Source organism: Netta rufina (assembly GCF_964035555.1).
Source record: "Netta rufina genome assembly, chromosome: Z".
In the NCBI taxonomy this organism is placed as follows: domain Eukaryota; kingdom Metazoa; phylum Chordata; class Aves; order Anseriformes; family Anatidae; genus Netta; species Netta rufina.
Genome location: NC_140126.1, coordinates 22,209,916 through 22,226,026, shown reverse-complemented (window position 1 = coordinate 22,226,026; position 16,111 = coordinate 22,209,916). Strand labels below are relative to the sequence as shown.

The following is a 16,111-nucleotide window of genomic DNA, read 5'->3' as shown; positions in this document are numbered from 1 at the left end:
TTGGAAATCACAACTACTTCACTGAAAATAATGCCATCAAGGAACATTTGTGAATATATGAATATATGAAAACCTGAACAGAGCATCTAATTCTATTCTTTCTGCTCATATTTTTATGGTAGGGATCCATACAAAAATAAGGGAAAAAAACCTTCTCTGTTTCCTGTATAGCATTTGTGGGAGTCCTAACAAACATGTATTTTTATGTTTTCCAAGTATGCCATCAGAAAATACTACAAAATTATCAAAGAGAAACAGCAAGATTTGGTAGTGAGGACTGTCAGCTCACTACCTCAACTCCTCAGCATTGGTACTGACTGAGGTGAGAAGATTTTTACCTCCCTTGATTCCTCTCTTGTTTTTTGAGTCTGTATTACCTTGTTCCCTTTCTAGAGTACAAGACCTACTTGTTTTGGGGAATTAAATGTTTTCTCCACCATCCAGCTCTTTTGTAAGGTAGTAGTACCATATAAGAAAAAAGACAGGAATCACAGCTAAAGAGATCAAAATAAGGCTGTTAAATTCCACCCTCACCCTGTCAGGCAGAGAGGAATCTTGTGCATTTCAGTCTGACATAATCTGAAAACATCTGACTTTTTCATGATCTCTGAGAATTCTAGACTTTGTAGGGAAGTCATAGAGTTTTATAAAACAAACAAAAAAAATGCAATACAATGCTCTGATTTTTAATATATTATATTTTGCTTGATTCTGTTGATAACCATATTTTAAATATTTCAGCTGGCTCTCATAGGCAAAAATCTCCTCTTGACTTTGGACATCTGGGCTAGACTATAATTGGACATCATTACTATTTAATTTATGAGGGCAAATAATATTTGTGTAGAAGTATCAGATCATCAGATCAAAGTTTGAATGTAGGTCTTACATTGTTCATAGTAGGTACAGAAAGACTCCATGTAGTCAGTTATCAGCTGTTTAATTGGTTGCTGTCAGATTAGAAGAAAATTCTGAAAATGCACATCGGATCACATTATTAGATGACATAAGCTTCCTCTCTTTTAGTAATAAGACATTGTTCCTTTTTTATTTGTTTGTAATTAAAAAAATAAAAGGTAATAATACATACATTAAATAGAAAAATAGGAAATGTGAATGACTGCAATCACAGCACTGAAGTGCCCTTGAAAAACAAAGATTTTTCTTGCCAAAACTTCATAGGTAAACAGAATATAGTAGGGTTATATTTTGAAAGAGTTTTTTGAATTGTGTGGATGCTGTGTTGTTACACTGCAGCAGAATACAAGAGGTGTAATGCATGTCACTGGTAAATGATCCTTCTCCTCTTCAGAAAATGTTCCAGCATTTCAATGATTGCTTTGTCTGTAAAAGTTAGACTAGATAAATAAGACCCATTGTCTTTTCATAAACTGCAGTCTTTTATAGTCTTTTTTTTTTTTTTTTTTTTTTTTCTGATTGTCTTTTTTGATTAATTGCTTCTCTTTTCTTGCTCACCATGAGCCCATTGTTTAAATATCCTTAGTCCTGATGCACATAAATCACTGGAAGTCCCAGACCAGGACTGGAGCACTTACATTTTAAATTAGCGTCCACATTTAACAGCTGCTGTTAACAGTGTCTGCAACAACTTCTCAAACTAAATATAATGTTTAACTTAATGACAGTTTTTACAACTCCACAGTAAAGTAACGCCAAGTTTTGAATAATATTTTTCTCAGTGATTGCACACACCAACCAAAGGCATATTTGAAACCATAATGTTTCACCACATTTTTTTGAGCTTAGAGCTATTGACTGGGTATGGATGGCACTATGCAAAAACATGTAGAGATTATTAGAACTGTTTTGCATATTGGCCACCATTGGTCATATTGGTCAAAAAGTCACCATTCAGCTACATTGTCTGTCACAGGCAAAAATCTCAGACTCAGTTCATAATGACGACTTCACAAGGCATTTAACAATTTTACATTGTCAACTTATAAAACCATATCTTCTGTTGATTTGATTTTACAATACTTACTAGCACTGGCCAAACAGATGTTTCAAACCTCTTATGCAATAAATTTATCAATTATTATTAGGTGTAGCAAAATAAAATAGTGGAAAAATCTAAGTATGTGCTGAAGATTACAGAGAGGTATCTTAACAAGAAATCAAAAATGAGGTCATACAAACAAAATTTGAAACACTTTCCATTGCCATTTGATTGAATAGTCTCAGAGTGTATAATGAACACCGTATTTTTAATCTCTGACAGCAGCTTCTTTTAAATGTGCTGACCCCCTTTTCTTTTTAACATTAGTTGAATCTGCTTGATCTGTGGTCTCCGGAAAGCCTGATATGGCCTTTTCTTCTTAGAAAGACAAGATTGTAAGCTACAAGAGAGATTCAATATTGAAGTTGCCCAGGCTGTTTTCAGAGACATGTGTAGCAGATTTTACCTCTTTGTCTGTTCTGTGGGTTGTAAAGTGCCTGCACAGAGCCACACTCAAATACACATAGCGGGTTGTAAAGTGTGCAGCTGCACAGAGCCACATTCAAGCAAGGACTTCACAGAACAACGTGAGTATATAAATCTCTGGGGTCACAGACTCAGTCAGCCAAATAGCCAGATCAATTATGTGCCACAGTGCTTGTAATGAGATTTTTGGTGGTATCAGCACAATATTAACCCTTGGTGGTCCATTCTGTTTTGTCTGCTTTGTTTTGTTTTGTTTAACATCTGCCTAATTAGAGCATCATCTTTCCAGTTATTCAGCCTCCATTCTGATTTGAACCATAAGGTAAATGCAGCATAACCGTTGACTAGATCTTACTCATATTAGAGAAATATACTTCAATTTTTGTATTCTCTGTTTATCTGGTTGTTAAGCTAAGAAAATTCTTAGATCATTCTTTGATTTAGTTTTCTTTCTACATGCTGTCAGCTATAGCTGTGCTTTTCAGTAACAGGCAGTTCATAGACAGCTTCTAGGTGATATGCCTGTTAAAATAGTTAAGACAAATACATAAAATTAAGACAAATAAATATAGTTATATATAGAACTCTGCACATCCATTTGAAAAATTCATGAAGGTTGCAAACCACTCATCTACTGCATCCCAGCTATATTTTTTGTTTTATTTTTTGTCTTGTTTTGTTTTGTTCTTCTGTTGTTGTTTTGTTTTTGTTTTCTTTTTCTTTTCTTTTCTTTTCTTTTCTTTATTTCTATTCTCCAGAGTACTATGGAGTCGTAGTACTAATAGAACATTGGGAGGATTGCAAATCCCAACACTATGTATGGAAGAATCTTAGATTAAAGCAGTCATAGCAAGGATTGGTTTCCACGTGACTGAAGAGAGTACCACATGAATGCTACTATCTCTATTTTTAAGTAGATGTAGCTCTACATAAAAGCTTAAATTGAAAGGACATTATCCAAAGCCAATTTAAATACAGAAATCTGATAAAAACAATAATTTACAGGAATGTATAGGAAAATTCAATACTTGTCCTTTTGATTATGCATCACAGCTCTTTTCATGCTTTGTATCTGAACTGTGAGCAAAATTTGACCTGTGTCGATCTACATTAATTTCTAGTATTTTCAAGCACTTTTCTCTGAATAGGGGAAATAAGTGCACATAAGGGATGCACACGCACATTATAGCCTGGAAAATGCATACTTACTTACTTAATGATTTCAAGAGAAAAATAGTATTTCTCATTCTAAATTTCAGAAACATGCAATTAACAGGTTTTAAGAGAATTACTAGTGATTTGAAAGTTTTAGAAACATCTGATTTACGATCTAAGCAGAAAATTACAGGTTCCCCTAGAATATTTTGAAAAACTAGTTTTATTATCCACGGACTGTAATCAGTGAGTACACATGCTCTTTCCAAGGACCATAATGATACTTGCTTTCAGAATGAAGACTTAACAGAAATTATTCAAGCTTGATTCCTGATAACAGAATCATTGAGTGGGTTGGGTTGGAAGGGACTTTAAATATTTAATAGTTAAATAATTCCAACCCCACTGCCATGGGCAGGGACACCTCCCACTAGACCAGGTTGCTCAAAACCCCATGCTAAGTGGTCTTGAATGCTTAAGCATCCAAAGTCTGGTAGGATGACTCAGGACAGAGCCAACAGTATTAGTGGTGACCAAAGTCTAACCACTTCACTTCTGTATAGAAATGCTTTGAGATTGAATAAATTCTAGCCCTATAAGGTGGTTTGTATTCACACTCGTTAAGATGCGAAACAGAGTCTTGCATGATGGTGGCCAGGTGGAGAAATTTACTGCAGTGCAACTTTGGAAAGTGTATTTCCGTTATTTCTCTGTAATATGGAAAGAGAAAATTCTAAGCAACCAAAGATGAACAAACAGAAGTAGGGAACTTCAAGGTTCTCTCCACTGCTTAGCTGGGGTATCCTTTTTTCCTTTTCCTGAAGTATCGTCTTGATAGATGGGATGAGATGAGTAACTTAAATTAAGTTATCTATCTAGAAAAGCTCTGTGTGATGATCTCACTTTAGCTGAGAAACTTTCTGGGACCAAACAGATAACATAAAACAACCCTAAACCCCTTTTGAAAGAAGTGCAAATATATCAAGAAACAGTGTGGGCTGTTTTGTGCAAATTTAATGTTTATATTTCTCTTTCTTCTTGCCATAAAATCATAGAATCATAGAGTCATTTAAGTTGGAAGAGACTCAGAAGATCATCAAGTCCAACCATCACCTAACGCTACAAAGTTCACCAATAAACTATGTCCTTAAGTGTACAAGTCTTTTAAATACCTCTGTGGATGGTAACACCATCACTTCCCTGGGAAGACTGTTTCAATGCCTTTGCATGAAGAAATTCTTCCTAACATCTAATCTAAACATCACCTGGTGTAATGCAAGTCCATTTCCTTATCCTATCACTTCTCACTCGAGAAAAGGGACCAACACCCTCCTTGCTGCAACCTCCTATCAGGTGGTTGTAGACAGCACTGAGGTCTCCCCTCAGCCTCCTTTACTTCAGGCTAAACAGCCACAGTTCCCTCAGCAACTCCTCATTAACTCTTCTTTTCTAGTCCCTTCACCATTTTCATTGCTATTCTCTGAATGCATTCCAGCAACGTGGAAGACCCTGTGGTGAGGGGCCCCAGATGAACTGAGTGCTCAAGGTGTGGCCTCACCAGAGCTGAGTACAGAGGGAGGATCACTTCCCTGTTCTTACTGGCCACACAATTTCTGATGTAGGCTAAGATGCCATAGACCTTCCTGGTCCCCTGGGCACACAGATGGCTCATGTTCAGATGGCTGTTGACCAACACTATGAGGTCTTTTTCTGCCAGACAACTTTCCAGCCAGTCCTCCCCAAGCATATATCATTCCTTTGGATTTTTACGACCCAAATTTAGTACCTGGCATTTATGCCCTGTGGAATATCATACTACTGTACATTGCCCATTGACCTAGGTTATTCAGTCCTTCTGCACAATCTTCTACCTTCAAGTAAGCTAACATTTCCATGCAACTCAGTGTCATCTGCATACTTACTGAGGGTTAACTCAATTCTTTCATCAAGATCACTGATAAATATGTTAAATAAAACTAGTGCCAATACCGAGCTTTGGAGAATACCACTTGTGACCAGTGACATTTAATTCCATTGATAATGTTCCTTTGGTCCTGGCCATCCATCCAGATTTTTAACAAGAGAGTCATACACCTGTCCAAGCTAGAAGCAATCAGTTTCTCCAGGAGAATGCTGTGTGAAACAGCACCAAATGCCTTGCTAAAGTCCCAGTAAACAACATCCATAGCCTTTTCCTCAACCAATAAGTGGGACACACTTTCATAGAAGAAGACTCTATTAGTCAGGCAGGACCTACCTTTCAGAAACCTACTCTGACTGGGCCTGGTCACTTGGTTGTCTTGTGTGTGCCATGTGATAGTACCCAAGATTATCTGCTCCATGACATTTCCTGGCATCGACTGTCAGACTGACAGGCCTGGAATTCCCCAGATCTTCTTTCCTGCCCTTCTTATAGATGAGCACCACATTCACTAGAGACCCAGGAGTACTGATAAATTATTGCAAGTGGCTTGCTGAGCAGTTCTGCCAGCTCCTTCAGTACCCTTGGGTAGATCCTACATGGGATAAAGGCCCTGCATCCCATAGCCATGTCTTTCTTTCTGAATTTGGACAGTACAGTCTTCTACCAACCTAAGTATACTTTGTCTCTGATATTTTTCGTCTCGTTTTTGTGCTTCTTCAGTTTTCCTGAGAGTTTCCAGCACTGAGTTAGTATTTAACCTGTGTAAATGCTACTGTTTCTGTTTTATATAGGACAATGTTGAAGCATATAAATAGACATACAAAAGCACAATAGAACTCTACAGATTGCCAATAATTTGTCATGTAATTGGATGATGTTAGGAACAGTGGAGTGTTCGAGATTAACTGAAGTGAGTAAAAAAAGTTGTATGTTTCTGTATAAAATAATGTAAGAAGGTCAGAAATCTTCATCTCATGTCAGCTGTTTTGCTATCAGTTGACTCTTACAGCTGCCATTAAATCCAGAATGTTCCCGGTAAAGTACAGTTACTCAAGATATTTTTTTCCCTCTCTTCAACAATTTTTTTTTTTTTGTTTTGTACAGATAACCATTAAAATCTATTTGTTGCAGCACTGCTTTATATGAGGAAAAGGTTAATTTGTCCATCTCTGAAAAGTGCACAGGAATCCTATTGTTTTCCTACTTTTCTCACTTATTAAGTACAGAAGAGGCAAAACTAATTCCCTTTTCAGAGATGAATTTCTTGTCTTTATTTTTTCCTGTGAGTCACAGCACCTTGATCCACTTGGGACAAGGGAAATTTAGATTTCAGACAGACCGTTGCAATCCACATGTGCAGTGCTTCCTTTGGATCCTTGTACATCTCCACCACCACCACCCTTGCTCTCCCCTCCCTCCCCCCTTGTTAGATATTCTGACTAAAAGGTGTTTTTGTTTGTGTTTTGTTTTCAAGTGTTTAAATGTTTATTGCATCAGGTATGCTATCATTTCCATAGCAGAGAAACAGAAAATTAGTCCATTCATAGGTCCATGTTCTGCACACACACACATATATAAGTGAAAGACTGACATATGTAGGGTACCTACAGAAAAGCTGGGGAGAGACTCTTTGTCCAGGATTGTAGGGATAAGGCAAAGAGAAATGACTAAACTAAAAGAGAGTGGGTTTAGAGTAGATATAAGAAGGAAATTCTTTACCATGGTGAGGCACGGGAGCAGGTTTCCCAAAGAAGCTGTGGGTGCCCCATCCCTGGAAGTGTTCAAGCCCCAGGTTGGATGGGACTTTGAGCAACTTGATCTAGTGGGAGGTGTCCACACCCATGGCAGGGTGTTGGCATTAGATGATATCTAAGGTCTTTTTCACCCAAACTATTCTGTGATTTCTATAATTCTGTAGAGGCCTACAGTACCATACAGTGGATAGAGAACTTGTGTCTTTTGTTATTGGACAGCAGATGATTTTCTAGGTGAGGTCAGCACTGCTTGTAGCTGACCTGGGGCTTGTCTAAATGGCAGATAATGTTACCAGAGAGATTGGAGGCCTGATAATCTCAGGTTTTCAGATGCTAGCACAGGCAAGTGAAGAATGTCATTGCTTGATAGTCTCATCCTCTGTGGAAATGTGTCTTTAGAAAATGCCTTCTTCCTTTTAATCACAGTCTTAAGTGACAGCAGTCCAAGTCTAAGTTTAATATGTCATAAAATACATTTGTTTAACAACATTACTTTCTTTTTTTCATTGAACTGTTGATCCTTATGGCTCTCAAGGACTAATAGCACTGACAGGAGAGCCAGGCAGATGTGGATGAGAATTAAACAGTCTTCTAGATGCATCTCAGTCAAGGTAACTCAATCAAGGCCTGACACACTTTAGTTACTTTACTTTCAGAATTCTTCTGCCAAAATTATTTGCTGAGCCAGTGGATTTAAAGAATATCTATCCATACAGACTAAAAATATGCCTTTCCCATGTTATATTAATAATCTAATCAAATGAAAGGCAAGAGTTCTATTTTATATTGCCAGAATTTCACATCAATATACTTACAGAATAATTTTGAGAGAATTATTTCTGTTTTTGTTAGAAACCATATATTTCACCCAGGTTCCTAAAAGTGTCTAACTGAGATTCCTAAGGTGTATAACTTACCTGAACTTTCTTTCTTCAGTTTCGGTGATGTTTTACCATTATTCCAATCAGTACTGCGAAGATACATGGATTCAATCCTAGACGTCATTCGCAGTTAAACTTAGTAATGTCAGGACATACTAAATGTAAATTCAGTAACAGTGCATTTCAGTTCTGCCAGCTGCAAAAAATTCTAGTTCACCTTATAATTTTGATTTGGCTTAGAATTTGTAAATACTCAACAAAGAAAAACAAACAACAGCAACCAAAACAAAATAAACAAACAACAACAACAAAAGCAAACATTTAATAAGAGAACTATTTGTGCAGATTTTTTAAGTGATTATTGTACTAGGTGCTGTAGCAGTGCCACCAAGTGGCATGCTAAATCAATCACACATTTACTGGAAATGTCTCAAATTCAAAAGATAAAAAAATGAGGCAATAGAACTGAGAGGTGATCAGTGAACAGAAATAATATTATAAAGTCATAGAAAGGATTCTGCAGAAGAATCTATGTAGAATATGAATTCCTGTAAATTTGTTGTCTATGTTTCTCCTCTAGCCCTAATTTTAGGGATGTTCTTGCTTTACTCCTCTGTACCAAAAGTCAAGAGTTTATGCAAACTTGGCTTTTGATGATTTCTGTCATTGTCATCAAATTTCTCTAACTCCTACCTTCTGACTAATGAAAATTAGTATTATGACTGATCAGACTTTAGCTAACCATGACATAAAATCCCTATATTAATTTAGGATTTCTTTGCCCGTATAAGTATCTTTGAAAGATGCTCCACAACTTTATTTTTCTCATATTTAGGAAACTTCTCTTTGCCTGTCAGTATTTGTACAGATACTGTAAGCATCTGCCCTTCTGCTCTCCTCCTCCCCCCCCCCCCCCCCTTTTTTTTTTTCATTGCCTACATTGCACTTTATTGATCTGTAGAGAACTAAGTTCCCTTTCAGCTCTCATTTTGAAAAGTTAAGCAAACTATATCCCTTAGTCTGCTCTCATAAGGTGGACTCAATCATCACCTAACCACTGTAAATGGTAGGTGGCCTTGAAAATACCTGCTGTTTCTTAGGTAACATACGTTGATAGAATTCAGCTTAATGTGCACAGGTTTACTTCTATGTATATTCAGAAAGTCTATTACAGAGTTGTTCTTTCTTTAGTTTGGAGCAAGAATCTATTCGTAATATCCTTTTCACTTATTATGACAATGGAGTAGAAGAAATTCTTTGTTGGCAGGAAGATATTGTTGACATTGAACTTAACACATAAATTGGTGGTTGTATATAGGTAGCATCTTGGCACATTTTACTTTTGCTCTGCTACATGCTGCTGTGGCTCTGTAATCAGTAATTGCCGTGTCTGTGATTCGCTTGGTCTCTTCAAGTAATCAGTACAGTGAGAATATTCAGCAAGAAGGCTGCTGCAGTGGCTTTGTATTATTGCAGATTTCATGTCACTCTACAGTGAATTGTTCCCAAGATGCATTTGGGCCAAGTGTTTCAGCAATTCATAAAACATCGGAGCTTGGCACTGTTTTCAAAATTAATACTCTAATCAAATGAAAGGCAAGAGTTCTATTTCAAAATTAATACCTATGGAATAAAGCATAGCCAGGGAACAAGGGTGAAGCTGAGCTCTGGGCTCAGAGCTCAAGGGCTGCTGTGCAGTGCACTGAATGCGTCTGAGTACTGAGTGGAGTTCCTCCATCTTTGCTATTGTGTCATAAATCAGGGAAAGGAGAGGCAAACAGCCAAGAACACACTTCCATCTGGTTTCAAGACTTACAAATAGTGGGAATGAGAGCCACTTTAAGAGCTAAATTCAGAACTACTCTAATGTCTCCATTTTCTAGATTAGCTCATGATCTAGGAGAGTGGGATGGTAAACATAAGAATAAATCTAAACTTACTCTGCATTTAAAATATATGTTTGTTTTGCTGATCATGGGGTGGTGGAACAGAGAGGAAAGCAAGCTTAAGAAAGCTGTGTTACAGCTGGTGCTTTTTCTACAAATTCTTGTAATTCTCATAATCACTGTTATCATTAATTCAGCAAACATAATAAATTGTGAGATTAATTGCATCAGCTAATACAGTGTTAAAAGATGTAATAAGAGCAACAGAAACCATAATGAACATTTCACTTAACAAGATCTCGGACATTCTGAGGAACAAAAAAAGATATTTGCAGGTTGTGAGGATGACAACAGGATGAACAGTGCAGTTGTTGCTTTTAATTAAGGGTAGTATGGTTCACTTACATTAATAAATCACACTTTAAAATAAATTATTACCATAATTTTTTCTGGCTACAAAGCATAAGATATTGCTGTTGTTTTACAACAGGTATAAAGCCAGCTTAAAATCTTTTAACACAGAAGTAATATTTGAGCAGTTAAATCACACAAAACACAAGCCATAGTGATAAAAGGCAGATTGTGTAAATATAGTTATGCCTGTATTTATTTTTGGGACAGTCTCAAATGACAAGAGCTGCCAGTATTCTGACTGTTTTGTTCTAAAAGATGAAATCATGTTTTCTTTATCTCATTTCTGGTGAAATTAGCTGGTGGAACTGCTCTCTGATTGGTCTGACTGAAAGTTAACCAAAATAAAAGGAAACAGTTTTGAAAATTCTATATCAGGTGGTTTTGTATTATACTTTAAAATATATAATGAAGAGTATATTTCTAATTATTATGATACAATGTGTACACAATACCCAAAACGCAGTTATATTTTCTAATGGCCTCATTATCTCACCCTAAGTTTTTCCTAATTTATTTCCTTCCTTTTCCCACTATGGATGAAAAGTATGCCTGTACTATTTAAGTTACAAAATTCTATAGGATTGAAATTCTATAGGATTGGAAGTTTTTGTAAGTCAGTACTTTTTAAATGCCCTTTTACACCTTTTCAGGTTTTGTTTTGTTTTTAGTCTTGAGTTTTCATTCATATTTCTATTTTGGAATTAAAATTAACATCAAATTTAGCTTAAAATTGTAGACATCTTTTTGCTGAAGGCAATTTCCAAGGGGGAAAGTATAGTTATCTGGAACCTTATAAAAAAATAACACGTCATTCAAAAATTATTCCCAATACTGCCACCAATTTTACCAATGTCTCTCTGGGATAAAGATCTCAGGGCTAAATGGGTCCATAAAGCAAGCTGACATTACTTCTGAAATACAGAAAATATGAAGGAAATGAGAAAAGAGGTTCCCAATTCTACAACTCATTTTCACAGAGCTGTTGATGTAGGGCAAAAATACATAATGAGTTTTCATATTGTAACATATAAGTACTTTAATAGCAGAATGCATACGTATGTATGAATGTATGTATGTATGTATGTATTTATAACATCTATTTATTATCCATGGCTTGAGATATTTAAATTCCAAAATGTACTGAGTGTTTAAAAGATTAATACCTCATTTGAAGAAATTTTTAATAGGATGTTTGGTGCTATGTCGTATCAGTTGTTTAGTGACATGTAGAAATATTTGATTTCATGTGTATTTTATCCAGAAAAATCAGGTAGCAAAGAAATATTTCACATGAATCCAGCATCAGGATCTTCATTAGCCAGGTTTTAATTTTCTTCTGATAACCACTTAAATTATTATTGTTACTATTATTACTCTGTTATTGTTATTATTATTACTCTGCTTTTAATGATATTTTCTTCAAAATGTTGCTTGAAATATTTTGCTGTATTGAAGCCAGAATGAAAGGCCAAATAACTACCCAAATCATATTTTACTTTTTCTTAAGATTTTTTGTTTGTTTGTTTTCTTAAAATTCTATAATTTCAATAGTCTCATCATAACAACACCCAGTCAGATATTTTATTTAAAAGCTGAACTACCAACCCTGCATTTTAACATATTTTTTTTTCCAGTTATGCAATGAGGGTTGAGGGCAACTTACATTCAACAGAGTTGAATGGTATAGTACTGTGGAACAAGATGAAAATAGAAATTAGGCACTGTAAATGTCTTATATGTTGTACTATATTACAAGACACTGTTATGAAGAGTACAGAAATTAACTCCTTATAGAAAAAGCTAATGATAAGGACAGAATTGCAAACCTTGAAATTCTACTTGTATCTTGTAATGTAATAGATAACTAATTAATATTCCTACAATATTCATTTTTATGAAATAGCACAGTGAATATCCAAATAAAAACAACTCTCAAAACTCTGAAATACCAATCATCCACACATTAAGGAAACAATGACCTCAACAATAAACACAACTAATAGAATGCAAACTCTAATTCAGAAACGTCTTGACAAAAATAAATAAATAAATAAATAAATAAATAAATAAATAAATAAATAAATAGGTCAGATGTAAATCATATGCCAGTAACACAGTGCTGTGTTACAGGATGCTTTTCTAAAGAAGGTCCAAGAGTATAGAGATTATGAGGTATTCTTGTTTTAGTTTTTCTCCTACTAGCAGTCTAAAAGCATGCTGCTGTAGACTTGACTGCATTGTTGCCTGAATGCTTTTCTCATATTTTTGTTTCTTCCTTTCCTGTTGATTTCTAATGATTTGATATTAGAATTCAATACCCAGTATTCATTAATACTTAAAATAGATTCTAAGAGAAGGACTTGAAGAAGCCACTTACATTTTGATTTTGTCTCTGTTGGTGAAAGATGATAGATTTTTTCATGGATTTTTTAGTCTTCCATTTAACAGACACACTGATGCAGCATTTGCAGAGTTGTAAAATTCCATAAAGTAGATCTTCTTAGTATTTATGAGACTTTAAATTCTCCCTTCTTCCAGTATTCAAACAAAACTATTTATTCCTATGTTTAGTGTTATGTGTGATGGTGGTGTCCATGTTTGTTTCATGTAATTACCTTTATACAGGTGTTGCCAAGAAGCTAGACAAATACTTTCATGATGCATACTACAAACATTTTCCAGAATGACTACTCATATGCAAGAGACTGAAATTCAAAGCATAAGACTCTTTCTGAAATCATTGATATTTGTGGGAATACATCATTTCCTGAATTTCTTCTTTCATAGGATGGAGTTTCAGCATGGGATCTGCTTATCAGTTTCACAGTTGGCGAGTATTTGTGATCGTCTGTGCACTGCCCTGTGTCTCTTCTGTGGTAGCCCTCACCTTTATGCCAGAAAGTCCACGTTTTTTGTTGGAGGTATAACTTTCAAAAATTTTTCTTTTCTTTTTTTTTTTTTTTTTTTTGGGGGGGGGAGGGGGAGAAGGTGTTAAAATTACTAAATAATTTTAATTATTTACTTAATATTATACATCATGACATCTGTATACGATCGTTACATCTGTTTTAAAATTGTTCAGTAACTATCTGAATATATGTTTTGTTTAAATACTTTCATCCAACTTTTAGGTTGGAAAACATGATGAAGCTTGGATGATACTCAAGCAAATTCATGACACAAACATGCGAGCTCGGGGTCAGCCTGAGAAAGTCTTCACAGTGAGTATTACTCTTAAAACTTAGCACACTTAGCACATCAGCTGCATTGCTGACTGGTGAGATCTTGAGCACTTAAACAATCATTATTATTACTCCGCATGACAAAACAAATCATTTGCACTATAAATACCTACATATAAGAACTAAAATCCTACTGAAATTGCTATATATTGAGCAAATTTTACGATATTTTTTGAAATATGCTTTTTTTTTGCATATTTTTGAATATGCTTTGACCAGCATATTCAAGCTTTGGCCATCATATCCTTGAGCATACAAACCCATAGTGTGATAATTTTCTCTGTTGCATGGAGATAATCAATAGACTCCAGCTCTATTTTTTAAGTTTACTTCAGAAAACACAAGTAGAAGTCTAAGTTAGTTAAGGTTTTGTCTTCAAAGCTTTTGAAATTATCATAAAAAATACAAAAAAATAATGATCCAATCATCATTAAAATGATAATTTTAATAATTTATTTTCATTTAAACTAAATATTAATTTTACATACATTTAATTTTCTCACAATATCTTGCAAACTAAACTGCATCTTCTTGTTACCTTGCAATTCAAAAGATAAGGCCATATTATACTGAAGGATTGTTTCTATTTGGAAGAGAAATTTTGTCTTCAGCTGAGACTTTTTCTTGTATTATTATTTATTTATTATTTATATTATTTATTTATTATGTATATATTATTATTTATAAAGAATATACAATTTTTTTGTTGTTGTTTTGAAATCTTGCTTCCCTTTCCAGTTTGTGCTGTGCCATGGGAATGCTGGTACTCTGTTACCTCTCAGAACCATATGTGGGATTTTATTCCTCTTCCTTGGACTTTTTTTTTTTTTTGCACTAATACATATATAACTCAATTAAATATCTTCTTATAGGTTCCACTTTTGCAGGCAGTCTAAGGAATATCTGACCATATAATTTTATTCCACTGAGAACTGCAACTTATTGTTTGAGATGTAGTTTCCATTGCCTATGTTTATTTATTTATTGTTTTTAACATTCTTTGTTAAACCAGCCTTCCTTCAGGCTGAATTTTGTAGTTCTTGATCTTCTTGCTACAAAATTCAGCCTGAAGGAAGGCTGGTTAGCACTTAGAGCTTAATTTACTGGTATACCAGTAACAGAACCCTAATAATATACAACAATAATAATATTATTTAGGTTATCACCCCCCTCTCCTTTGCCCTCGTGAGACCCCACCTGGAGTATTGCATTCAGTTCTGGGGCTCCCAACACAAGAAGGACATGGAAGTGTTAGAATGAGCCCAGAGGAGGACCACAAAGAGAATAAGGGTCTGGAGCACCTCACTTATGAAGACAGGCTGAGAGAGTTGGGTTTGATCACTTTGGAGAAGAAAAGGCACCAGGGAGACCTTAGAGCACTTTCCAGTACTTAAAGGGGGCCTGCAGGAAAGCAGGGGAGGGACTCTTGTCAGGCACTGTAGGGCTAGGACAAGGGGGAATGACTTTAAAGTAAAAGAGGGTAGGTTTATAGTAGATATAAGGAGGAAATTATTCACTCAGAGGGTGCTGGGTCACTGGAGCAGGTTGCCCAGAGAAGCTGTGGACACCCCATCCCTGGGAGTGTTCAAAGCCAGGATGGATGGGGCTTTGGGCAACCTGGTCTAGTGGGAGGTGTCCCTGAGTACGGCAGGGGGGTAAAGTTACATGATCCTTAAGGTCCCTTTGAACCCAAACCATTCTATGATTCTATGAGTTCATTTTATTTATTTATTTATTTATTTTAATTTCATTTATAAGTAAAGGGATTTGCCTTTACTCATATTGTACAATTACAGTATAATTTCACAGTTGACTCATGCTGATCTGAGCTGCTGTCCAAAGTACTGCTGCTCCCTGTCACCTTTTGGTTTTCTTCTGCCAGCATGCATTTTCATTGATTTATTGGACAGTTAGCTATAGCATAGTTTCTGTCCACCTATGACATTAGTTTAGGCACTGGGAAGACAGAAATGTGCTAAGATTACAGATATGAGAAATAATTTACTGTAGTCTCACATCAGCTTGACATATTCACATCCAAATGCAGCCACAAAGAAGAAAACAGTGATCTAACAAGTCTTTGTCTCTGTGGTTGTTAAAAGGTAGCACTGAACCATGTTAAACTCAGTGGTTTATTTATAGCTATTTTTGTTAAATTTTCACCCATGAATAAAGCATGACAGAACTATTTGGTGATTTTTGCCAGCTTCTGCCATGAACATTGAGCAAACATGACACCTGAAGGATTAGAAATAGTGCATTGTATGTCAAGGGTACATGTTGATAGAAGTCCCTATGCTCCCTAATGTAAAATTGTGGTAATATGATTGCAAATACATTGGACAATATTAACACTTTATCTTACTAAGTCCACAGTGTAAAAAAAAAAGAAAAAAAAAAAAAAAAACG

The 16,111-nt window shown here is 35.4% G+C and overlaps 1 protein-coding gene across 1 annotated transcript in view; it reads left to right on the top strand.

Annotated features, from left to right (window-relative positions):
* Window positions 1-16,111, top strand: part of SV2C (synaptic vesicle glycoprotein 2C) — a gene marked incomplete at both ends in the record, with an annotated part of 80,931 nt that overhangs the window by 42,729 nt on the left and 22,091 nt on the right. The window contains 2 exons of the mRNA XM_084305014.1: window positions 13,248-13,381; window positions 13,592-13,681. Coding sequence (XP_084161140.1) covers window positions 13,248-13,381; window positions 13,592-13,681 — 224 coding nt within the window. The remainder of the gene's footprint in view (window positions 1-13,247; window positions 13,382-13,591; window positions 13,682-16,111) is intronic.